Source organism: Panthera leo, chromosome C1 (assembly GCF_018350215.1).
Source record: "Panthera leo isolate Ple1 chromosome C1, P.leo_Ple1_pat1.1, whole genome shotgun sequence".
NCBI classification, from domain to species: domain Eukaryota; kingdom Metazoa; phylum Chordata; class Mammalia; order Carnivora; family Felidae; genus Panthera; species Panthera leo.
The window spans coordinates 166,162,586-166,189,502 of record NC_056686.1 but is presented as its reverse complement, the minus strand read 5'-3'; the positions used below and the strand labels follow the sequence as shown (position 1 = coordinate 166,189,502).

The window sequence follows — 26,917 nt, the reverse complement described above, 5'->3', positions numbered from 1 at the left end:
TTAAAATTTTTTTTTAATGTCTATTTATTTTTGAGAGTTCTTTTTTTAAACTTTTAATTTTTTAATGTTTTTATTTATTTTTGAGAGAGACAGAGCACAAGTGGGGTAGGGGCAGAGAGATAGAGGGAGACGCAGAATCTGAAGCAGGCTCCAGGCTCTGAGCTATCAGCACAGAGCCCGACGTGGGGCTTGAACTCGTGAACTGCAAGATCATGACCTGAGCTGAAGTCAGACGCCCGACTGAGCCACCCAGGCACCCCCTGCTTCAATTTCTTTGTCTCCCTGTCTCTTTGCCCCTCTGCCACTTGCGCTCTCTCTCTTAAATATAAGTAAACATTAAAAATTTTTAAGAGATATTTAAGTTAGCTTTTATTATTACCTAAACAGGAAGACTGTGAAATTGAGATATGCTAAACTTGTGCAAGAGAGATTGCATTAATTGCCATTTAAAACGGATGGGTATAATATAGTTTGCTGCTGTTAAACTAACCAAAAATGTAATTTGGTGTTCTATATCTTTTCTTTTACTTTTTAGTAAATGTTTGTTTATGTTTTAGAGAGGGAGACAGCACGTGCACATGCACACACACACACTCACCCCAGCAGGGGAGAGGTAGAGGGAGAGAAAATCCTCCGTGCAGAGCCTGATGCGGGGCTCGATTTCAAAACCTGGAGATCATGACCCAGGCCAAGATCAAGAGTGGGACACTTAACTGACTGAGCCGCCCAGGCACCCTTCTTTTACTTTTTAAATGGAGAAAAGGCATATAAACCCCCTCAGCTTTCTTACTACTACCATCTCTAGATCTCCCTTTGTTCTCCCTGTAACCTCCCTGCTTGCTGCCTCAGAAGTTAGCTTTTTCTTCAGTCAGCTACTGACAGTTGTTCCCTTCTCTTGATTCTGTGTTTAGTTTTTAAATACAGTATTTGCTACATATTCTTTTTAAAAACATGTAGGTATATATGAAGCTTAATACTGAAATAAACACTTGGTTACCCACAGCCCATCCCAAGAACCCAAATCTCCATTCTTTGAAATAAAGGTAACTTATTTGTATTTATCCATCCTTTGTTCATATTCTCATTCTGTGTGTGTGTGTGTGTGTGTGTGTGTGTTAATTTAGATGTGAAAGACAAAATCTTCAGAAGAAAATAGGAAATGTTTACCTTTTATAATTCTTTTATATTTGTATCTGTAGAATTGCCATTTAAAGATATTATTTGTTACTAAATATTGTATTTAGTTTCACTTATTTTTGAGCTTTTAAAAATGGTATGATTTTAACGTTCACTGATCTGCTTTTTTTCATTCATCATCATATATATAGGATTCATGCATACTCTTGTAGTGGATGTAGTTGATTCATTCTCACTGGTGAATGTCATTCCACTATGTTATTCTGCTATGTTATTCTCCTGTTGATGGACATTTGGGTTGTTTCATTCTTTTGCCATTATGAATGATATGCTACAAAAATTTTTGTATATGTCTCCTGGTAAAACATGTATAAAGTTTTCTCTTTTTGCAGATTCACTAGACCTAGGTTATAGAAATGTTCAAATTTTTAAGATAATGCCAAATTGCTTTCCAAAGAGGCATTCTAATTTACATATCCAGTTGCAGTGTATAAGAATTTTTACTCCTCCACAGCCTTGCTTGATATTGGCTAATACTTGATATTTTCAAGTCCTTGTGGTCTTTTCTTTTCCCACATTGTCCTTGGGTATCAGTGTTATGCCAGTGTCATGAAATGAGTTGGGACTGTTCTCTGCATTTCTGTTCTCTGGAAGCATTTGTTTAAGATCAAAATGATCTGTTCTTTGATTTTTAAAACTCACTCATAGACTGGTGGGGCATTTTCTTTCTGGAAAGATTCTTTTAAAAGAGAGATTTATATTTATTTTAGGCTTTTAGTATTTTTATTATAAAAATTATGAACGCATAAAAAATACACAAAATATTATAGTTAACTCCATGAATTCCTATACCCAGTTCCAGCAATCATCATTCCATGGTCCATCCTGTCCCCTCCTTACCTTAATCCACTTCTGTCAAGGAAGACTGGAGATATTGTAGTGAAGGAAATGGAGGACATTTGAATTTATTTGTAAATATTTTACTATATGTCTCTAAAACATAAAGGTCTTTTTAAAAAAATATAACCTAATACCATTATTCTACCTTAAAAGAAACAATTCCTTAATATCAAAGAGCCAGTTGGTTTTAAGTTTATAATTACTTAATAAATGTTATAAAAGGACTTAGTTATATAAAAAATATATATGAATTATATATCTCACTTTAAAATTTGTTTATAAATGTATATATAAATCATGCATGTGCATGGATTATTTGACTGATTGATTTGAATCAGGATCCAAAGAGTGGCAACTTATTGTGATTGATTGAGATCCCTTTCCAAGTAGATACAGTCTTAAAATCTGATTTGATTGATTTCTGATTTGATTGATTATTGATTTCTAACTTTTTTCATTGTGGTGAAAGAATATTATCAGTTCCTTTGAAATATACCAAGGCTTTTTTTTATGGCCTCATACACAGTCAAGTTTTTAAATATTAAATGCTTCTTGAAAAGAATATGTACTTCTCTTATTATTGGTTGTGGGATTCTGTATTCATTAAATAAAGCTGTTTAATATCAATTTTTCTTTCTCTTATGTCTCTTAAAGAGACCAGATTGTTGTTTTTCCTATAGTTTTTCATGGCAGCAAGCATCTGCGTGGTGTAGTTTAACATATTCTTCTGCCTTTTTGATTCTCTGTATTTCCATAAATTGATAGTTGGATTTAGAGAATTGATTAGATTCATGTTTTCTTTTTCCAAGGCTGTTCATTGGTGGTGATGTGTTCCTTGATCATGAAACTCATAATAGTTGTCTTCTTTTTTTGTGATGTTAGCAGCCATTTATGTTTAATGCGTGGATTTATTAAAGATTTAAAATGATCTAGTTCTGTTATTCTTTCTTCATTTATTAGCTAGAATACTTCTGTAATGAGAAGCTTACCTTCATTGATTATTTGTTTACCCAGTGGTATGGTTTGTATATGAAAGTTGAGAGAAATGCCTGTTTCCCTTTGTTTGCTGGTTTTCAGTAAATTTGTTCCCCATTGTAGTCCAATGATTGTCATTTCTTTTGTATCAGTATGAGCTCATTGGATTAAACATACTTAATGTTTCAAAATATAGCACTTGTTAATTTTATTGACATGCAAATTGTTAGAATTTTGGCCAGTGGAAACCTTTTCAAGACCTTTGGCACAATCCTAGTAGTCTTTGATGCCATTCTTGATATCTGGATGAGAAGATATTCTAAGCTCATCGTGTGTTTCTAGCCCTAAGACCTGGAATTGGCCTTTTTTTCAAAGAGCCTTGATTCCCTTTAGAGGGAAATGGTATTTGTAGGTAACAGTCTGGATACTAGAGGTGTGCATTTCTACAGAACTGGTCATTATTTCTAAACCTGTTAATGGTTAGAACTAGAAAAGTTGTGTGTGTGTTTTTATTTAAGTTGAAAGATATCATGAGTTTAAATTGATACTTCCAATTCAAATTGAAGAGCATAAGGGGAACTTTTTCCTTGTTGTGTCTTCCTTCTCAAGAATTCCACTTTCTCAAGGACCTCAGGAATGGGAGAATTTAGAATGTCTTCTATTAATCATTCGCTTTCTTCCTCATCAAGTGATCTTAGAATAGCAATACTAAAATTACCACTAATGCTATGATTCCTGAAAATGGGGTCTAGTGATTCACTTCATTGGTTATAGGTGTGTTTTTTTCTTATGTCAATTGTGATACATTATTTTTTATAGGAATTTGTCCATTTCTTGTAAACTTGCATACTTATTGACACAAGATTGTTCTGTGTCCTACTATCTTTTAAACCACTGCTGCCAATGTAGCTGTGTTCTTTTCACTTGTATTGCTACATATTTGTGCTTTTCTTACTGCTTTGTCATCTCAGAAATTGGTTGATTTCATTTTAGTTTTTTCAAGGAACAACTTTTGGCTTTATTAATTGCTTATTTTTTACCTTCTTCTTTCTATTATCTTTGAATTTTTTCTTTTGTTCCCCCACTACCCCCCTGTCCCCAACTTCTTTGATAGGTTACTTAGCTCATTATTCATTACCCTTTTTTTTTTTTTTTTTGCTAATATAAACATTTAAGGCTCTTAGTTTGCACTTAATACATTGTTTTCAATACCAATTTTTTAATAAAGTCTAATTATGGTAGAATCAATTTTTCTCTGATAGTTTTATGAAGTTTTGATACCATGGTTTTGTTACCTTACTAAGATTATCTCCCCCCACCTTTTAACCAAGCAGTTAGCAGTTTGGGTAAATTTCCCCTCATTTAGTGTTTATATTATAACTTCATACATGGTGTGGATGTACCCCACTTGCATATTGGGTATGTTTCTAAATTTTTCGTTTCCTTCTTTCTTTCTCTAGTAGTTTGTCCACAAGTTCTTCTTATGTTGTTTTTCATTTTTTTACTTTTTAAAAAAGTTAGCTTTATTGAGGAATAATGTACATGTAGTAAGATTCACCCCTTTTAGCCTACAGTTTAATGAGATTTGACAGATACATATAGTTATAAATCCTTCACCACAGTCAAGATATAGAAGAGTTCCATAATCCCCCAAAACTTTGCTCATGGCACTTTGTAGGCTCCCTTTCCACCATTCTATGGTGCTGTCTTTTCTTCATTTTCAGGCTAGTTGGTTTCTCTGTGACCTTGGCTCTTTGAGAAGTTCTACAAAAGTTATAATTTTATAGATTATCTGGCTTTCGTTATTGTTAGAGTGTGAATGGTGTTCTTTCTAGCTGGACACATTAAACACATTTTTCTTAGCACATCTTTTTTGGGGGTAGATTAGAATTTCCATGTATCATTTTTGCATTAACACTGGCATTTGAATATCTTTCTCTCATACGTATGTTTTATTTTATATTCTTGTATATCTTCATTGGAATTTTATTTGGTGCCACAGTGATCTCTTAGGTCATTCTCTAATTTATACTTAAAATCTTTTAAAGTTTAGCATTAAAAGATTATCACTTTAACACATCAATTTTAAGTTTATGTTATCCTGAATTTTACTCCATTGGAGGACATGTTTTGTTAATATATAATCAAAGAAATGTTACAGAAAATTGAAAGTGTATAATTTTTTGATTGCCAGACTTACTCATTTGTGCTTGTCACTTTAGTGTGCTTAGCTAATTTTAAGGCCATATGAAAATTTTTTGCTGAATATGTTGTATCAAAGGCATTGATTTTTATTACCAAGAAGTTATTAATATTGGTAAAATTTTGAAAATATCTCATCTGAGTTGCTGGTGTCTCTTGTTTTTTTTGTAAGTGGTATAATAAATGGTATATGATAGTTTATTTCTTAGATATCCACAGTTTATTGGATTAATTTAAATGCTTCTATTAATGTATTAAATCTCGTATTAATTAAATACATGATAACATATCATCATCTGGAAACAGTATTGCATATTTTAACCTGATTTTATCTCCTTACTACTTTCATGGCCTTTAACATTGGCTTACTAAATATTCTTTTTACTTTTGTAGGTTATTTTAGTGTCTGCCAATAAATTGACTCGTTATATAGAACCGTGCCAGTTAACAGAAGATTTTGGTGGGAGTCTCACCTATGATCACATGGACTGGTTAAATAAGAGGCTGGTTGGTATATTACCATGAGATGAAATGTTATTACATACAAATAAGACATACTTTGGTAACTTTATCATTTTAATCAACTACAGTACAGATTGTTCTTTGTTATAAAAATAAAATATATTGCATATCACATGATAGCATAATGCTTGAAGGCAGATAACTCTGGAGTCACATTTGGGTTTGCTTTTGGTGTTGTCATTTATAGCAGTATTATTACTAGTCAAAATCGTTAATGTTTTAGTAGAATAACAGAGTAGCATATTCTCCTAAGAGGTAATCTAGTTGATGTACCATCTTTAGAGATATTTAAACATCATTTTGAGTTGAAAAGCAGTTTGACAGGTTAAAGTTGGTATCTGAAAATGTATCTTTGGCCAGGCTGAAATTGCCCTACTCTGCATGATAATGGCATTGTTGGGGGCTGCTGGGGGCTAAAAGAACAACTTTTCATTAGGTCAGTTTAGATTACAGTTAATCGTTGGGGACCTCCACAGTTGAAATTCTGTCTATAACTTTGGACTTGCCAAAAACATAACTACTAACAGCCCACTATTGGCTGGAACTCTACTGATAACATTAGCAGATGATGAGCATATATTTTGTATGTTATACATATTATATACCAAGTTCTTATAATACAGCAAGCCAGACAAAAGAAAATGGTAAGAAAATCATAAGAGAAAATACATTTATAGTATTGTACTATGTTTATCGAAAAAAATTTGTGTATCAATTTGGACCCATGCAGTTCAAAACCATGTTGTTCAAGGGTCAGCTGCTAAGTTTATTGAGGAATAACAAACTTTTGGGTATTTCAGAATGGATAACCAATTTCCATCTTATTTGGACAGTGATACCAGACAAATGAGTATCCCCTTTATTAAGAACAGACTTCACCAAATCCCTTTTTAGAAATATTTTAAGAAACCATGTTAAGGGGCATCTGGGTGGCTCAGTCAGTTGAGCGTTTGGCTCTTAATGTCAGCTCAGGTTGTGGTCTCACAGTCAGGAGATCGAGCCCATGTTCGGCTCTGCACTGAGGGTGGAGCTTGCTTGGGATTCTCTCTGTCTCCCTGTCTCTCCCTCTGCCCCTCTCTCCCTCGTGCTTGTGTGTGCCCAGGCGCATGCTCTCTCTCAAAATAAATAAACTTAAATGTTAAAATTATAACTAATTTATTCTTTCCTACATGCTTAGATATAAAACTTTTTAACTAATATATGCAACTAGTATGGATTGGTGATAGAAAAACATAAAGAAACGTTCTCTAACTGGAATTAGAAGATGAGTACTGGTCTAAATCATGTTCATGTAGTTAAAACTGTCACTGGTGCAGATGTTTCTCCATGAAACACAGGAATAAAAATAAACTTGTCTGAGGAATAAAAATAATTTCTTACTCTATTTAAATTTTAAAAATTTCTTCTCCATTGAAGCTGTTCATTGTTCTAGGAGGGATTTTGTCTTCTCTCCTTAAGTTGTTGTGTTTTGGTGGTTGAATTGTACTAACTGACATCAAGAGAAGGAAAGGGAATTCTGCCTGGCTAATTCTGTTGATCTTAACTGAAAATCCTTATGTAAACACTAACTTTAAGATTATTCTTAATATGTTAACAAAATCTCATATTGTAGGTTTTTGAGAAGTTTACAAAGGAATCTACATCATTACTAGATGAACTTGCTTTGATTAACAATGGAGGTGATAAAGGAAGTCAGCAAGAGAAAGAGAGGTAGGTGGCTAGTGTCATGCAATTATACCTTTGCAAAGCTGTGATTAACCTGATGAAGGATAGATACATCAGTTATTAATGCAAGCTAGAAGAATTAAGGTAAGCAATTCTCCAATCAATTTGACATACAAAGGTTGAATTAAATTTATTAATTCATGAGAATTTGCTTTACATGTAAAATTTCTTGATTTGAATCAAAGTTTCTCTACAAAAGACTTCTTTTTTAATGTTTATTTCTGAGAAAGAGCATTCTTGTGCATGTTGGGGAGGGGCAGAGAGAGAGGGGAACAGAGGATCAGAAGCAGGCTCTGTGTTGAGAACAGAGAGCTCGACGTGGGGCTCAAACTCATGAGATCATTACCTGAGCCAAAGTTGAACGCTTAACTAACTGAGCCATCCAGGCATCCCTCTACAAAAGACTTTTTGATGAATAGTAATGTATTTACTTTATTCTGACACTGTGAAAAATTCATTTGCAAGAACATGTTTTCAAAATGAAACCATTTTCATTTTAGAGTTCTACTTTGTGAAGTCTAGAAAAGGTTGCAGCTTGAAATAAAATTATTATAGCCTTATTTAAATACATTAGTTCTTAAATGCCTACCTTCTAGAACTCTTATGTCCTTGTAAAATATGATATTCATGAGTTTAAGTTGGGGAGTTTAGTGTTTTATGACACTTGGATGAAGTAATTGTTCAGTTGTATTCTGTAAATGTAACTGACTAGATTTATCATTTTAACGGATTTCCATTGAACTTTACAATCTTAACAGTTTTCATTTTTTGTTGGTAGGCCAGATCCCTCTCCCCAGTTAAAAACTCTTAACCCTTTCTGGTCTATCAACAAAGTGGTAACTAGAACAGTAATTTTTTTTTTTTAATGTTTTTATTTTATTTTGAGAGAGAGAGAGAGAGAGAGTGAGCAGGGAAGGGGCAGAGAGAGAGGGAGACACAGAATCCAAAGCAGGCTTCAGGCTCCAAGCTGTCAGCACAGAGCCCGACGCGGGGCTCGAACTCACAGACTGTGAGATCATGACCTGAGCCGAAGCCAGATGCCCAACCGACTGAGCCACCCAGGTGCCCCAGAACAGTAATTTTTCATTAGGAAATTTGAAAGAGTCAGTACTCTTCCTTGTCTACATCTTTTGAATCTTATCTTAAAAATATAATGGAACCTTGATAAAATGCGTCTTCTTATTCCATGAATACAATGTAGTCACATATCAGTTAATCGAGGTAATAAGGTAAGAGGAATGTGAGAAGGTTGGAGTTTAACACCAAATCTTGATTTAAGCAGAGTAAAAATATAGAAACAAATTGTTTGAATGGAAATCTAGTTAAGTCACAGCAAGCATTTAGGAACATTACTGCCCTGTAGATACCATATAAAAATATAAAATATAAAATTTTTACATGTGTAACTATCCGTGTGTGTATAGATAACACACATACTGTATGTTATGGTTTAGGAATTGAAAATGTCATAGAAGTTGCTTGACAAAAATTAGCCAAATCTCTTGTGTTTTGAATAGTCCACCAGAGTAATTTGAAGTTTCTTAAAGTCATATTCATAAGGAAAGACATTCTAAGAAGGTCCCTGTTGAAAGTGGGTTCATGGTCACAGCTTAATGCTGTTTACCATGTTTCCCTATCTAAGAATGACTGGTTCTGAGAAAGCATTCTCGTAAAGAAACCTGCTTATTTGTTTCTTAGAACTTCCTGTACTTACATGCCAATGGGAACCCTTTTTCTCCACCCAATAATATCTTATTCAGTGTTTTGGGAAATGCTGTTTTGCATGACTACATGAAGTATCAAATAAAATCTTGTATTTGTCATTTCCTCCCCAAGGAGCTCAAGTGTTATTGCCTAGTCTCTTTGAAACGCCAGATAACCAAGTCCATCCTCTTACAAATTTTCATCACTTTTTTAATGTCATTCCTCAGGAAGCATCCTGGCTACACAAGAGGTGAGGGCCTAGATTAATTGGCAAAAGTGAAAGATTTAGAGCAGGACCTGTCATTTCCAGCAGCAAGGTTCTACCTAGGTTTTGATTTGTATGTAACTTATCTTTCTATCATTTTCTACTTCCCTTATATTGTTTAGGAAAATACAGGGCATAGTCCAACTGCAAATGAAACCCAATTAGTACAGGGAAGAGAGTACAACTGCTTGAGGATGCACACACACATGAATATTAGAGATTATGTGCAGCACTCAGAGGTTGCTGTAGATAAGTAAATGTTTGGAGGATGGCTCCATACATTTTTAATGTTAACATTTCTGGGTTATTATATAGTCACACATCTCATTTTGGAACAGATATGCGGTGGGAATATACTAAAATGGATTCCTTTGATATATTTGAAATAATACTATAATGATACACTATTTTTTCCAAGTAGTGTATTTTGTGATTTATCGCAGACTTTTGGGGGGCTACTAGTATTTAATTTTCTAATTGGTTTCTTTTTAATTTTGTTTATTTTGAGAGGCAGAGAGAAAGAGGGAGGGACAGAGAGAGAGAGGGAGGGAAAGAGAATCCCAAGCAGGTCCTGTACTGTCAGCACAGAGCCTGACACAGGGCTCAAACCCACAAACGGTGAGATCATGACCTGAGCTGAAATCAGGAGTTGGATGCTCAACCAAGCTACCCAGGCACTCCATCTCTAATTGGCTTTTTTTTTTAAATTTTCTTTTTAGCATTTTAATTTATTTTTGAGAGAGACAGAGACAGAGTGGAAGCAGATGAGGACCAGAGAGAGGGAGACACAGAATCTGAAGCAGGCTCCAGGCTCTAAGCTGTCAGCACAGCCCAATGCAGGGCTCGAACCCACGAACCATTAGATCATAACCTGAGCCAAAGTCAGACTGAGCCACCAGATGCCCCTCTAACTGGTTTTTTAATGCTTAAGGATATTAGCCTGGTAGAATAGTGTGCTTCACATTTCCATACTCTACTCTCTTGTTTTGATAATGTATATATAAAAAGTTTTCTTAGGTTGCATGGATAGAAATATTGTTTTAAAAAATTATTCTTTTGGTGTTTGTCAGGTCTGTGGATTTAAACTTTCTTCCATCAGTTGATCCTGAAACAGTTCTTCAGACAGGTAAGATGAAAAAATGTGTGTATCAGTGATAATCATAATCTAATAAGCCAATTGTATATTGATTGGTTCATGAAATAAACATTGATTAAGCATGTATTATGTAATAGAAACTTGGGAATTTCAAACTGCTCTTTGGTTTAACCTGTGTTAATATACTTCACAATACTTTTAAAAAGTATTAATAATGATAAATAGTTAAATTATTTCTCCCTTGAAATATTTGTATTTACTTCTTTATCTGTAAAATAGAGATAAAAGTTTCTATTTCATTGGATTGCTGTGACATTATTGTATAGTCATTATGTTCTAAGATTGTGTTTTTAGGTATTGTCATGTTTTATTCTCCTAATGATCTCTTGGGATAATTTGTTACTATTTTCTCTGTTTTGTACTTGAGGAGGCCAAGGCTTAGGGATATGAAAAACTTGCTCATGAAGAGTAACTGTTAAACTCCATCTATCACCATATCACTAAAAACAGGTTACTATTGTCCGAATTTTAAGATGGGGAAACTGAGGCAAAAAAGGCTTAGTAACTTATGCAAGTTGCACAGCTAGTAATGCTGGAGTTGGGACTTGAACCAAGGCAGTTTGGTTTCAAAGTATGGTCTTTGAAATCATTATGTGGTACTGCTCCTCTAATGGAAATGTTTCCATAAGGAAAACATTAAGGGTATCAATTGTAAAAGCAGAAAAATAAATTACTTCGATCTTAGTGGCTTTGTGTGTGTGTGTGTGTGTGTGTGCACACATGTGTATGTGTATAAACTATATATATATAGATATAGATATAGATATATATATATATATATAAATGTGTGTGTGTGTAGAGTCTTGACAAAAGTCTTTGAAGCAGTTGTTCTTCTAATTATAAAACATAATGAAGAGTAAAGAAATAAATTCAAAATATCTCCATTGTATTCAGTTGTGCCAAGTGTTTTCAGTATGGTATAGATCTTACTTCCTTAGAGAACAAAGAAATAATTGTAATCTCTGAATTGCTACATGTTTAGCAGATACAGTAGACTGTCCGTAAAAATATGGCTTACTCTAGGTTTAAAATGTAATTCAGTGTTTCTATTTAACATTTTCAAAGCTACTGAAGCCCTTGAATTAAGAACTTTTTAAATTTGTATTTTAAAATTAACTTTATATGCCACTAAGTTCTTTTTTAATATGCTATTGACTCTTAAATGTTTTTAAGTTTATTTATCTTTTTCTTTAAGTTTATTTACTTTGAGAGAGTCACGTGCGTGTGTGCAAACCAGGGAGGGGCAGAGAGAGAAGGAGAGAAAGAGAATCCCAAGCAGGCTCCACACTCAATGCAGTGACCGACCTGGGGCTTGAAGTCCTGAACCATGAGGTCATGACCTGAGCCAGAATCAAGAGTAGGATGCTTAACTGACTGAGCCACCTAGGCACCCCTGCTATTAAGTCTTAAAGTAGGGATGGGAAGAGAGTATAAAAATAGAGAAGTTTAGAATAATTTTGGTTATCTTTTAGAAACTGGAAATACCTTCAAATCATAATAAAAATTGTTTCCATATATTTAAAGACATTTAAGTTTAGGATGTTTCCCTGAATAAAGATTAAGAGAATTTAAAAGTATCTGCATATTTTTTTGGTCCTTGTCTAATAATTGAAATAGTATTATCCTAGAAAAACAGTTTGTGATTTATTCACTTTTAAAATTGCTAATATATTTACAGTTTTAGGTATTGCACATTCTGCAATTTTAATTTCTCATGCATGAATGCATTTTCTTTACATGAGTTTGCTGTAATTGAATAACAATGAATACAATTCTGACACTGGTGTGGCCCATCATGATTTGCAGTTAATAATTATAGAGATTCCTATAGACAGATTATTTAAATTTTATTTCATACCAGTAATAAAGCTTTCTCCCCATAATCATACACGTTATTACACTGTTAGCTTTCGTCTTAGGTGCTATGATTAAGGGTATGGGTTAATACTGAAATCCTACAACATCCTGCTTAGTATTGATTAGTATCATCAGATAGAACATACTAGTTACTACCATCATACAGAAATCTCAGAGCGTAATTGTGTTCTACAGGGAAAGAGGATTGGTTGGCATAATTTCCTGAGTAATGAATCCACAAATAACAAAGAATGTAATAACAGCTTTAGAAAACAATATCTTTACTAAATAGTGTAGCATATATAGTATATACATTCATGATATATAGCATATGTATAGTTTATATGTATGTTAATATTCATATATGCAGTTTTCCAACTCATTTCTATATAAATTTAAAAGTTGCACTTCAGTACTTATAACCTGGTAGATAGTTAGGCAGACATATAGGCAGATAGGTTCTAAAAATAAAGGATTAGAATGGAGAAGAGTGATAAATAAGAATTGTATTTCTCTATGGATGTTAATTATAACTGTGTATCTTTCATTCATAAAGGGCATGAATTGTTGTCCGAATTACAGCAGCGTCGATTTAATGGCTCAGATGGAGGGGTCTCATGGTCTCCTATGGATGATGAACTGCTGGCCCAGCCACAGGTTATGAAGTTATTAGATTCACTGAGAGAGCAGTATACTCGCTACCAGGAAGTTTGTAGGCAACGTAGTAAGCGTACACAGTTAGAGGAGATTCAGCAGAAGGTAATGCAGGTAGGTGTCTGATTTGAATATGTTTAACTTTTGAAAATTGTAAATGCTAGAGTTTTTAAGAAATAATTTTTCCTGTGTGACTGATTTTATACTAAGCCTTATTTATACTATGTAGAGAACCTAAGTCATATCAAACCACACTAAAATCATTTTCTCTATATCTTTACAAATAGCGTTTGCATTAAAACTATATTATTTCTACAGTGATGACATTGAGCATACATCTTACATTATTATTATGAACTTTAAAAATAACTAGTTGTTGGAAACATTGTGGTCTCTGTATTCTTGCAATAAATAACATTTTATTGTTGATTATTGATTTATTCTTAATTTCTAATAACTTGTTTTTTTGTTAATTTAGGCATTATGGAGAGTTCTTCTTTCCTAGCAAAATGATGACATATAATATAAGGAATTTTAGTATGAAATTTCATTATTTTTTAATGCTGATAGAAACCTTTAAATGTATTTAATACTTATGAATCTTTAGTTCCTTTTAAAATTTTTGTTAAAACAATAGGCTAAAAATACTAAAACTCAATACTAAGACATTTCTGTTACTTAGACCACATCCTGGTTTTTATCTGTTGAATTATTAAGAAATAGATCTTAAATCTCTTACTTAAAAAAATCCCACATTGAAATGTCCCAATGTTTTTATCTAGATTAATTCGTTCATAAGGTAAATATTTTTTAAGTGCTTATTATGTAGAAGACATTTGGTGGGTTTTCTATAGAATTATGTAACGGTATATGTGGTTTTTGCTATCATCACGTTAAGGGGACAAAGTCTTAAGTATTCAAGGGTATGACTGAAATGTGTGGGCCTTTATATAGGAAGGATTGTTCCTCTGGCTGTAGGTAATCTAGGAAGATTTAGCATACTTGAGCTTTTTCTCCAAGAATATGTAAAGACTTCACCAGGCACCTCCTTTAGGTTTTAAAGGAGAATTGGCACCTTGTGCAGCGGAAAGACTAACATGAATAAACACTAGCAGTATGAAATCCCAAACTCTGTTGAGGAAAAAGGAAGCAGTAAGTCACCATGGGAAGTTTTTGGCCTTTGAATCATAAAGCATGGTCAACAAGTAAGATCTAAATCTCAGTTCCTCCACTTATTTACTGTGTGATCATGATCACATTATTCACGCACCTGAGCCTCAGTTTGACTTCCTTCTTTTTTTTTTTTAATGTGTTTTATTATTTTTGAGAGTATCCAAAGTGAGCTCCTCCCTGACAGCAGAGAGCCCGACATGGGGCTTGAACTCACCAACCGGTAGATCATGACCTGAGCTGAAGTTGGACACTTAACTGACTGAGCCACCCAAGCACCCCTGACTTCCTTCTTTTTTTAACCTCCCTTTCTTTCCCTTTCTTCCCTTCATTAACTAAAACAGGGGTAACAAGACCTCTTTATAAAGGTTTGTTGAAAGAACCCAGCGCTTGATTAATGGTAGCATTATATTTATCTCCATTGCACTAGAGTCCAGTCTATATATCTGGTTCAGTTGTTGGCAAACTTTTCCTATAAAGGGCCAAATAGTAAATGTTTAGGCTTTGTGGACTGTACAGTTCTTGGAGCTGCTGTGGCTATTTAACTCTATTGTAATGTGTAGACATAATGTAAACAAATGTGTGGCTATGCTAAAATAAAACTTTGTTTGCAAAAATAGTGGGTAGTCAGAATTCGCCTGCAGGCAGTAGTTTGTTGACCCCTGACTAGGAACATCAGGGTGTTAGAGCGAAAACGACTTGAAAAGAAGGGGAAGTTGGATCATGGAGGATGGTGAATTTCAGGCAAAAGAATTTAGTCTTTCTCATGATAGCCGCATATAAAGGGAAGATTTCCAAGCATACATTAATTGTGGACAACTTTTTCTATGTAATATATTTGTAAATTATAGACAGTGTTAAACCCAGGTACACTTCAGCCAAGTAGCCTGAGAGTATCTTTGAAAACCATAAAGATAGAATAGCATAGTGGTATATAACTGACCTAAGTGATCTGGGTCCACCTTTTTCTACTACTTCCAAGTTGTTTACTCTTGGGAAGGAAGTGTAACTTCTCAGTGCACTAGCTTCCTACTCAGTAGACTGAGGATAACAACAACAATAATAATACCTGCTTAATAGGGGCGCCTGGGTGACTCAGTCGGTTAAGGGGCCGACTTCCGTTCAGGTCATGATCTCGTGGTTCATGAGTTAAAGTCCTGCATCGGGCTCTGTGCTGACAGCTCGGAGCCTGGAGTCTGCTTCGGATTCTGCGTCTCCCTCTCTCTCTGCCCTTCTCTTGCTTGTGCTCTCGCTCGCGCTCTCTCTCTCTCTCAAAAATAAATAAACATTAAAAAAAACCACAAAGATTAAAGAAAATAATGTTTATAAAGTGTTTAGTGTCTAGCATATAATGAGTTTTCTATTAATAGTATCTATTGTTCCCTTATTAAAAAATGAATGTCTACAGTAGTGTGACTTTTTGCTAGGTAGAATACAGTGGTGAGTAAAAATGCAATTGTACCAAGCCCCAAGGAGAGTGGTGGGAGTAAGAGTAAGATAATCAGAGATGAATCATTTTTCTGGCTTGCAAGACTTGATGGGTAGTCTTGTCCAGTTAGGGAACGCTGGGTTTAAGTGTGGGTGGAAAAGGGTGTGAGAAACATGGGTTTGGTTTTAGACACGTTGAATTTGAGGTGACTTTGAGACACCACAAATTAGAAGGGTAGTCCCAAACAGGTCCAGAAATCAGAGAGGTCTGGGCTGATCACTTAGTTGTTTGTCATCATGTATAAATGGCAGTTAAAAGCATTAGTGTGGGTGAGAATTGCCCGAGGAAAGTGCTGAGACTAGGTGAGAAGAGGTCTTTTTCATTGAGCTTTGAGAAACTCCAGCATTTAATGACAAGATAGAGGAGCATATTCCTGAAAAGAAGGCAGTGAAGGATTGGCCAGAAATGGAGGAGAAAAGTGTGTAAGAGTTCTGTGTCATGGAAGCCAAGGGAAGAGAGCATTTCAGGATAGACTCAGGAACCCTGTGGAATGCTCTAAAAGATGGAATAAAAGGACAGCTTAACATGTCCATTAGAATGCACAAGATTGAGGCCACGGGTGATCCCTAAGCATGGAGGGCTGGAAGCACACTGGAGTGAATTTGGAATGACAGTGAAGTGTGGTGAAGGAGGCAGTGAGTGTAGACAACTCACTGAGAATTTTGTCTCTGAGGGAATGATGAGAAATAGCAATGCCTAGAAGTGATAGAAAAAGGGTGGTATTAATTTGGTAAAGGCTGCTGTAATGAAGTACCACAGCCCAGGTGGCCTAAACCACAGAAACTTATTTTTCCACAGTTCTAAAGGCTAAAAGTTTAATAAGATGAAGGTGTTAGCAAAGTTGATTCCTCCTGAAGGCAGTGAGGGAAGAATCTGTCCCAGATTCTTGGCTTGTCAGTGCCAAGAATCTTTCTGTATTTTACATTGCCTTCCCTCTGTACCTGTCTGTGTCCAAATTTCTCCTCCTTTTAAGGATGCTAGTCAGATTAGGGCCGTAACAACTTCATTTTGTTTATATATTTTCAATCTCAGTTTAATTGCCTCTTTAAAGACCCTGTCTTCAGATAAGTATCATTATATTCTGAAGTACTGAGGGTAGGAATTTCAACTTTATGAAGAACACAACTCAGCTCACAACAGGGGTCAGGTATAATTTTGTTTATCTTTTTAAAGTAATGTGGAAAGCTGTAAGAGGTTTAAAGACCAGGAAGAAGTATCTGTTTGGAAGGAGGGGTTGAATATACAGGAAAGAAAGGATAATTAATACTATCAAGTTCCTGACAAAGTAGAAATGAATAGACTTCCAAAGCACAGTTGAAAGGATTAGCTTTAGAATAGAACAGGGAGAACTCCATTGTAACAGGAGGAATGGTGGGTAGGATGGATCCAGAGGTGCCTCCTTACAAGTCAGACGTCATGAAGATGAATGGGTTCCTGTGTGATGTGTTCTTTTTTTCTGTAAAGTAAGACAGAGAAAGGCAATTTGCTTAGAGGTACAGGTTTGCAGGTGGAGTAGGTAGTGGTGGTTGAAGAGGATGAGGTTAAAATAAAAGTGGAGAGAATTCAAAATTTTCTTTGTGAGAATTGGAAGAGTAAAATTACCACACAACTGTACTTGTATTTTTAGTTGGTGTTAATCTTGGATTTATGGCAGAAACTTTCTGGCTTATTGTGTGACCTTATCAATTCTTAGCTAGATGTTGAGGTGCAGGCACAGAGAACACAGGTGATGGGATCATCCAGCATTTATACTTTACTACATGGGATCAGTGGGTATGATAAAAAAACAGAGTGGCACATGCATTTTTAAAATGATGGACTAGCTCAATTGGATAAGAAACTAGAGAAGGGAGGTGATGATATTTATGATGGTGATGATGGTAATGAGATTATGGTTAAAAACAAATAACCTTTATTACAATTCATTTTCTTTATGTGAGTTACACATTAATTGGATAGAACATTAATCTTCATGTAATGGTTTCTGCTCTCTATTTTTCACAGGTCACATCTTAGGCAAAAATTTATTTCTTTAGCCAGAGTGATTACGTAAATGTAGCTATATAGTCATGTGTATTGATCATGTCAGCATACACAGAGCATAAACTGTACTGTCTATAGTCTTGCAAATTTGGGGAAAATGAAAAAAAAAATTTTGTTTGTATAAAGATAATCATAAAGTTGAGTATCACTGTTTATGTTAAATTAGTGAAAATTGAATTTTTCCAAATTTCTTTTTTACTGTCTTATTACTGACAGCATTATGAAAGAGAAATCAATAGCTCTAATAGATAAACTCTATGACAGGTAATAACCAATGTAATTATCATTTATTCCCCACAGTTTAAATTGGTAGCATTAAGAGTTCATGTGGTATGCAGAGGTTCTTCTCCATGCTGCTGCTGCTACTACATTTAAAAATTAGATTTTCATGTGCTCTGGGAAGGAGCTGATGCCACTTCACTGAAATATGCTGTTGTTATTCTCATTATTTACTCTGGTAGTAATTACTGCCAGCATTGCAAATGTTCTTTCTAAGATCATCCATGTGCTTTTCTTCCTTTGTAGAAAAAGGAATCATGGATGGAAAATAGGATACACTCCTAGTTGCATAAGTGTACAGTGGGAGGCTATGCTCCAGTTCTCCCAGTTCTTCAGGTCAGATGCTTGACATTTGCTTGACATGTCCTTCTGACCGGTTTGACCCCACAGTCTTCCACATATTCTCTCATGCAGCCTTTAGAAAACAGCCTGGCTAGGAAAGAATGTTATATAGTCACATGCATTTTTGGCCTCTGCAAATATTTGTCATGGTAGATTTTAAGAGCACATCTCCCTGACTTTAAGCTGTATTACAAAGCTATAATCATCAAGACAGTATGGTATTGGCATAAGAACAGACACTCAGATCAATGGAACAGAATAGACAACCCAGAAATGGACCCACAAACGTATGGCCAACTATTCTTTGACAAAACAGGAAAGAATATCCAATGGAATAAAGACAATCTCTTCAGCAAGTGGTGCTGGGAAAACTGGATAGCAACATGCAGAAGAATGATCCTGGACCACTTTCTTACACCATACACAAAAACAAACTCCAAATGGACAAAAGACCTAAATGTAAGACAGGAAGCCTTCAAAATCCTTGAGGAGAAAGCAGGCAAAAACCTCTTTGATCTTGGCCACAGCAACTTCTTACTCAACACGTCTCCAGAGGCAAGGGAAACAAAAGCAAAAATGAACTACTGGGACCTCATCAAAATAAAAAGCTTCTGCACAGCGAAGGAAACAATCAGCAAAACTAAAAGGCAACCAACAGAATGGGAGAAGATATTTGCAAATGACATATCAGATAAAGGGTTAGTATCCAAAATCTATAAAGAACTGGTCAAACTCAACACCTAAAAAACAAATCATCCAGTGAAGAAATGGGCAAAAGACATGAATAGACACTTCTCCAAAGAAGACATCCAGATGGTCAACCGACACATGAATAAATGCTCAATATCTCTCATCATCAGGGAAATACAAATCAAAACCACAATGAGACACCCCCTCACACCTGTCAGAACGGCTAACATTAACAACTCAGGTATCAACAGATGTTGGCAATGATGTGGAGAAAGAGGATCTCTTTTGCACTGCTGGTGGTTATGCAAACTGGTGCATCCACTCTGGAAAACAGTATGGAGGTTCCTCAAAAAATTAAAAATAGAACTACCCTATGACCCAGCAATTGCACTACTAGGTATTTACCCAAGGGATACAGGTATGCTGTTTCAAAGGGACACATGCACCCCAATGTTTATAGCAGCACTATCAACAATAGCCAAAGTATGGAAAGAGCCCAAATGTCCATCGATGGATGAATGGATAAACACACACACACACACACACACACACACACACACACACACACACACACACACGATGGAGTATTACTCAGCAATCAAAAAGAATGAAATCTTGCCATTCGCAACTACATGGATGGAACTAGAGGGTATTATGCTAAGGAAAATTCGTCAGAGAAAGACATATCGTATGACTTCAGTCACATGAGGACTTTAAGATACAAAACAGATGAACATAAGGGAAGGGAAACAAAAACTAATAAACGGGGGGGACAAAACAGAAGAGACTCTTAAATATGGAGAACAAACGGAGGGTTACTGGAGGGGTTGTGGGGGGGGGGATGGGCTAAACGGGGCATTTAGGAATCTACTCCTGAAATCATTTTTGCGCTATATACTAACTAACTTGGATGTAAATTTAAAAAATTAAATAAAAAATTTTTTTAAAAGAACACATCTCCAAGGTTATACTTTGCATATCAGTGTAACCACTTGAGGGGTCACATTGATATGGATTGGGCATGAAACTGTTTTTGCAGTAAGTTAATATTCAGATTGAGCAAGATATCCTGATTAAAATTAAGTTTTATAGCCTAGTTTGGCAAACTACCATCATTAATGCATTTAAATAGACTTGTTTACTAGGGCGTCAACCTCCATTTGCATTGTTTTTGTTAGAAATAGTCATACATTTACTGTGTCTACATTACTGGTGTTGCATACTAAGGAAAATTACTTTCAGCATACATTAAAACTATATGTGCACTTGAGTATGTAACATTTTTTGCACCAAGTGTATGTATGCTTTATTTAAAATTTATTTTTAAATTTATGACTCTTTGGAAGTTTCATGCTAATGAATTGTTTTTCCTCAGTTATCATGATTTATATTAATCTGCTTTTTTTGTTTGTAGAATATTCTAAAATCATAGTTTAAATGTTTAAATAATACTTTAGGTTTTTAAAAATAACATGTAATGCATTATTAATAGTTAAAAACTTTTGGGAGGCTTTCATTCCACCCTTAGCATTTTATATTTATCTTTATGTCTGTATTCGTAATGTATAGCAATCAATGAGAATTGAGTTCCCAAAAGGAAATGGAAAATTGTTTAAAAATGTTTACATAAATGTCCTTAAGACTTTTTTTTCTTCTTTTTATTTCCATTTTTTAAAATATTGAATGAAACAATTCAGGGACTTTGTTAGAACCTCAGGGATCTTCCTGTAAAATACAGATGTGAAACTTTGTAAAGAGTGAATGGCCACACATCAGTAAAAGGATAAAGTCTATATGACCATTTCAATAAATGCAGGAAGAGCATTTGACAGGTACAATATCCATTCATGTTAAAAACCCTCAACAAAACAGGCCTAAAGAGAACCTACCTCAGTGTAATAAAGGCAGTATATCAAAACCCCACAACCAACATCATACTTAATGGTGATAAAACAAAGTTTTTCCTTAATGTTAGGAACAAGACCAGGATGTCCATTCTCAGCACTTCTATCAACAAAGTACTGTAAGTCCTAGCCACAGTAATTAGACAACCTAAAAAAAATTGATAAGTAAAATACTATTTGCAGATGACCTGACATTCTATATAGAAAACCCTAAAGACTCCACCAAAAAACTGCTAGAGCTGATAACTGAACTCAGTAAAGTTGCAGGATACAGTATCAGTGTACAGAATCTGTTGCATTCCTATACACTAATAATGAAAAAGTAAAAAGGGGAAATGAATGAAGAAAACAATCCCATTTACAGTTGCACCAGAAACAGAATATCTAGGAATAAACTTAACCAAAGAGGTGAAAGACCTGTACCCTGAAAACTATGAAAAACTGATGAATGAAATTGAAGATGGTGCAAAGAAATAGAAAGACACTCCATGCTCATGGGTTGGAAGAACAAATATTGTTCAAATGTCTATACTACCCAAAGCAATCTGCAGATTTAATGTAGCTATTATCAAAAATACCAACAGCATTTTTTGCAGAACTGGAACAAACAATCCTAAAATTTGGATGTAACCTCAAAAGACCCCAAGACGGCTAAAGCAGTCTTTTTCAAGATTTCAAAACAAAATTGGGGTATCACAATTCTAGTCTTCCAAGTTATATTACAAAGCTGTAGTAATCAGTGTGGTACTGGCACAAAAATAGACACATAGGTCAGTGGAACAGAATAGAGAGCCCAGAAATAAACCCACAGTTACATGGTCAATTAATCTTCAACTAAGGCGGAAAGAATATGCAATGGGAGAAAGGCAGTCTCTTCAGCGAATAGTGTTGGGAAAACGACAGCAACATGCAAAAGAATGAAACTGGACCACTTTCTTTACCATACACAAAAATAAACTCAAAATGGATTAAAGATCGAAGTGTGAGACCTGACATCATAAAAACTTGAGAAGAGAGCACAGGCAATAGTTTCTCTGACATCAGCTATAGCAACATTTTTTTCTAGGCAAGGGAAATAAAAGCAAAAATAAACTATTAGGGCCACATCAAAATAAAAAGCTTCTGCACAATGAAGAAAACTAAAAGCCTACTGAATGGGAGAAGATATTTGCAAATGACATATCCAACGAAGGGTTAGTTTCCAAAATATATAAAGAACTTACACATCTCAACACTCCAAAACAAATAATCCAATTAAAAAATAGACATGAACAAACATTTCTCCAAAGAAGACCTACAGATGGCCAACAGACATATGAAAAGATGCTCAACCTCACTGATCATCAGGGAAATGCAGATCAAAACTGTAATGAGATGTCACCTCACACCTGTTACAATGGCTAAAATCAAAAACACGAGAAACCACAAGTGTTGGTGAGGATGTGGAGAAAAGGGAGCCCTCTTGTACTGGTATAGCCACTCTGGAAGACAGTATGGAGGATCCTCAAAAATTTAAAAATAAAACTACCCTGTGATCCAATAATCATACTACTGGTTGTTTACCCAAAGAGTGTGAAAATAATAATTCAGAGGGACACATTCACCCCCATATTTATTGCATATACAATAAATTTATCTTTATTTACAGTAGCCAAATTGGAGAAGTAGCCCAAGGATGGATCTTAGTCTGTCCTTAGATGAATGGATAAAGAATATGTGGTGTATATATACAATGGAATATTATTCAGCCATAAAAAATGAAACCTTGCCATTTGCTTGCAGCGACATGATTGGAGCTAGAGAGTATAATGTTAAGTGAAATAAGTCATTCAGAGAAAGACAGATACCATATGATTTCACTCATGTGGAATTTAAGAAACAAATGAGCCAAGGCAAAAAAAAAAAGACCAAGGAACAGATTCTTGACTGTAGAGAACAAACTGATTAATGATCAAAGGGGAGATGGGCGGGATGGGGATTACAGAGTACACTTACCATGATGAGCATTGAGTAATGTATAGAATTGTTGAAACACCATGTTGTACACTTGAACTTAATATTATACTCTATTGTTAACTATACTGGAATTAAAATTAAAAACCTAATAAAAAGATTGAATAAAGAGGAGCTAGGCTTTTTTCTTCAGAAAAGTGGGAAAGGCAAAGAAGGAAACAATTACTAGTATTTATCTACTGTGCTAAGTGTCTTACATTTAATGACTGGTATAATCCTGACAGCAGCTTTGTATGGTATGTAGCATAGATGCTATTTTAAAGATGGACAGACCAAAGTGTTTCTACTAGTAGGAGCAGAGCCAGAATTCAGAATTGAATTTCATGCCCTGTGCTTTCTTACTCGGTGAAAGAGTGATACTTTCCATAGGCCAACAGAGAAAAACAGGACCCTAGTACCCTATCCTAGGGTACTAGTAGGACTGCTCATACAAAAGGTTAAAGCAGAAAAGTAGAGATATTGAGGAGCAAAGCACTGTATTCCAAAAGGAACTTCAGAGCAAGGGTTTGCAGATGAACTTAGGACTCTGAAAACAGTTTAGCCAAGAAAATTAAAGCACTTAAGGCTATTCCATGAATACAGAGTAATATTCTGACATTTTTTGTTTTTAAATTTTTGCTCCCTAGTATTAAAACCTTGTAGAACATAAATGGGCAAAGAACATGAGGATAGAATTCACTAAAGATCATATACTTTTAGTAAACAAACACTTGCACTTTATTCAATCTTAATAATATTTAAAAATATACCTGGAGAGATTTCTGTTGTTCAATTTGGCAGAAGCATTTTAAAAGCAATAGTTTGTACACTTGCACAGCTTATGCTCAGTTAGAACTTTAATGACTTGGATGTTCCAATAGAAACATGTTTTAGAGAGCAATTTTATAATGTATACTAACATGACATTGTCATTGAATTCAAGATCTCTACTGAAAATGTTTCCTAGGCAAACAACATAGAATTAGGGAAAAAAATGCTGCATATGAACTTCTCCATACACACACACACACACACACACACACACACACACACACACACACACACACATATATATACATATACCCACTCCCTAAGTTTACATTTAGGGCATATAAAAGATTTCTCAACGGTAGATACCTGGAGCCTTAAAAGTGGTATTTGAAGTGATACATGTGATACATTACTCAGCTTTTAATAAGGGGTGGGTTGATTGGACAGTTGGTTGGACAGATAGGAGGGAGGGAGGAAGGCAGGCAAGGAGGTCAGTCTTCCTAAAAACAGAGTTTTGCGGGGTGCATGGGTGGGTGAGTCAGTTTCGTGTCCAACTTTGCTCAGGTCATGATCTTGAGGTCTATGAGTTTGAGCGCTGCGTCAGACTCTGTGCTGACAGTTCAGAGTCTGGAGCCTGCTTTGGATTCTCTGTCTCCCTTTCTCTCTGCCCCTTCCCCATCCGTGCTTTGTCTCTCTTTATCAAAAAAAAAAAAAAAAAAAAAAAAAAAAAAAAAAAAAGAACAAACATTAAAAATTTTTATAAGTTTGCAGCTACTGAAAATTTTAATTGTAGCCACATAGAAAATCATTATAGTTTTATAGTATAATATTAAGTGAGCAACACAGGATAGAAATTCCTTGTACTCTGTAAGAATTAAATGTAGCACTTAAATTTGTTTTTTTTTTTTTTTTTTTTTTTTATTTTATTTTATTTTATTTTTTTATTTTTTTATTTTTTTTAATTTTTTATTTTTTAATATATGAAATTTACTGTCAAATTGGTTTCCATACAACACCCAGTGCTCATCCCAAAAGGTGCCCTCCTCAATACCCATCACCCACCCTGCCCTCCCTCCCACCCCCATCAACCCTCAGTTTGTTCTCAGTTTTTAACAGTCTCTTATGCTTTGGCTCTCTCCCACTCTAACCTCTTTTTTTTTTTTTTTTTTTTCCTTCCCCTCCCCCATGGGTTTCTGTTATGTTTCTCAGGATCCACATAAGAGTGAAACCATATGGTATCTGTCTTTCTCTGTATGGCTTATTTCACTTAGCATCACACTCTCCAGTTCCATCCATGTTGCTACAAAAGGCCATATTTCATTTTTTCTCATTGCCACGTAGTATTCCATTGTGTATATAAACCACAATTTCTTTATCCATTCATCAGTTGATGGACATTTAGGCTCTTTCCATAATTTGGCTATTGTTGAGAGTGCCGCTATAAACATTGGGGTACAGGTGCCCCTATGCATCAGTACTCCTGTATCCCTTGGATAAATTCCTAGCAGTGCTATTGCTGGGTCATAGGGTAGGTCTATTTTTAATTTTCTGAGGAACCTCCACACTGCTTTCCAGAGCGGCTGCACCAATTTGCATTCCCACCAACAGTGCAAGAGGGTTCCTGTTTCTCCACATCCTCTCCAGCATCTATAGTCTCCTGATTTCTTCATTTTGGCCACTCTGACTGGCGTGAGGTGGTATCTGAGTGTGGTTTTGATTTGTATTTCCCTGATAAGGAGCGACGTTGAACATCTTTTCATGTGCCTGTTGGCCATCCGGATGTCTTCTTTAGAGAAGTGTCTATTCATGTTTTCTCCCCATTTCTTCACTGGGTTATTTGTTTTTCGGGTGTGGAGTTTGATGAGCTCTTTATAGATTTTGGATACTAGCCCTTTGTCCGATGTGTCATTTGCAAATATCTTTTCCCATTCCGTTGGTTGCCTTTGAGTTTTGTTGGTTGTTTCCTTTGCTTGTAGCACTTAAATTTGGAGTAACATGAAAATGCAGTGCATGTGAAAACTTAATTGAAAGAAATATATATGATTTTTCCCTATGATGTGGTACTTTTATATAACTACTAAAAATTACATAAACTATTAGATTTTTGAAGGAATAAATTTTAACCTGATAATAACGAAATGCAGTATGGGTCTGTAATACTTTGTTATAAAGTTCTGAGGTAAGCCTGTCTATCCAGGGTCTGTAATATTATGCTACAGACATACCGTCATTCACTTTTTAGGAGCTATCTTAAGTTTACATTTGGGGCATAACCGTACATCTGTTATTGAATTCCTTAATTTAGTAACAGGTAAAACTTGATAATACTATTATTTTTTCTGTTAAAATTATTTTACTGTGTCCATGTAGTTTTAGTGTGTGTGTGTTTCTGGGTGAAGAGTTAACACAATTCTTTACTCTTTCTGCATGAGACTTTGATCTTTGCTTAACTCTCTAGCTCTCTTTCCTTGAAAACATGTAAAATTTGGAATGTCATCTGTGTTTAGTGGGCAACATTGCTTTTATAGTAAAAATTATTCTGGGTCTGGACGGGGAGAACTAATACTTGATGGAAGGCATAACTTTGGGCATCCTTGAATTCAAGACTTTTTTTTAAAGTTTTATTTCATTTTTGAGAGAGTGAGTGTACATGAGTGTGCAAGCAGGGAAGGGGCAGAGAAAGAGGGAGAGAGAGAATCCCAAGCAGGCTCCATGCTGTCAGCATAGAGCCCATTGCAGGGCTCAGTCTCACAACCGCAAGATCACGACCTGAGCTGAAATCCAGAGTCGGACGCTCAGCTGACTGAGCCACCTAGGTGCTCCGAATTTAGGACTTTTATAGTATGCATGACCACTGTGGACTATGGAGTTTTGATTCCAGAGTGCCCCCCAAATCTGTCCCATATGGATCTCATCTCCTTATGCCTGAACTGTTAGACTGCTTCAGGGACTTGGCAGAAGAAAAATATTTGATGCTGCTCTGGCAAACTTAGTTCATCACCTTACATCCTACTGAGCGGTACAAGTGGGAGCTCAGATGGTCTGTGGGTCTGCATGTTTAGTTCATCCCAGGACCCCTCTTGTGTACTCTAGTAGTATAAAACTACAGTTTTTAATTTTCGAACAGAGAAAAATGGTAT

At 35.2% G+C, this 26,917-nt stretch overlaps 1 protein-coding gene across 7 annotated transcripts in view; it reads left to right on the top strand.

The window, feature by feature from the left end:
* The window catches only part of SESTD1 (SEC14 and spectrin domain containing 1), a 152,730-nt gene that overhangs the window by 88,484 nt on the left and 37,329 nt on the right, over window positions 1-26,917 (top strand). For all 7 annotated transcript variants that reach the window (XM_042949274.1, XM_042949273.1, XM_042949275.1 and 4 more), the window contains 4 exons: window positions 5,608-5,721; window positions 7,349-7,446; window positions 10,501-10,556; window positions 13,000-13,211. In XM_042949274.1, coding sequence (XP_042805208.1) covers window positions 5,608-5,721; window positions 7,349-7,446; window positions 10,501-10,556; window positions 13,000-13,211 — 480 coding nt within the window. The remainder of the gene's footprint in view (window positions 1-5,607; window positions 5,722-7,348; window positions 7,447-10,500; window positions 10,557-12,999; window positions 13,212-26,917) is intronic.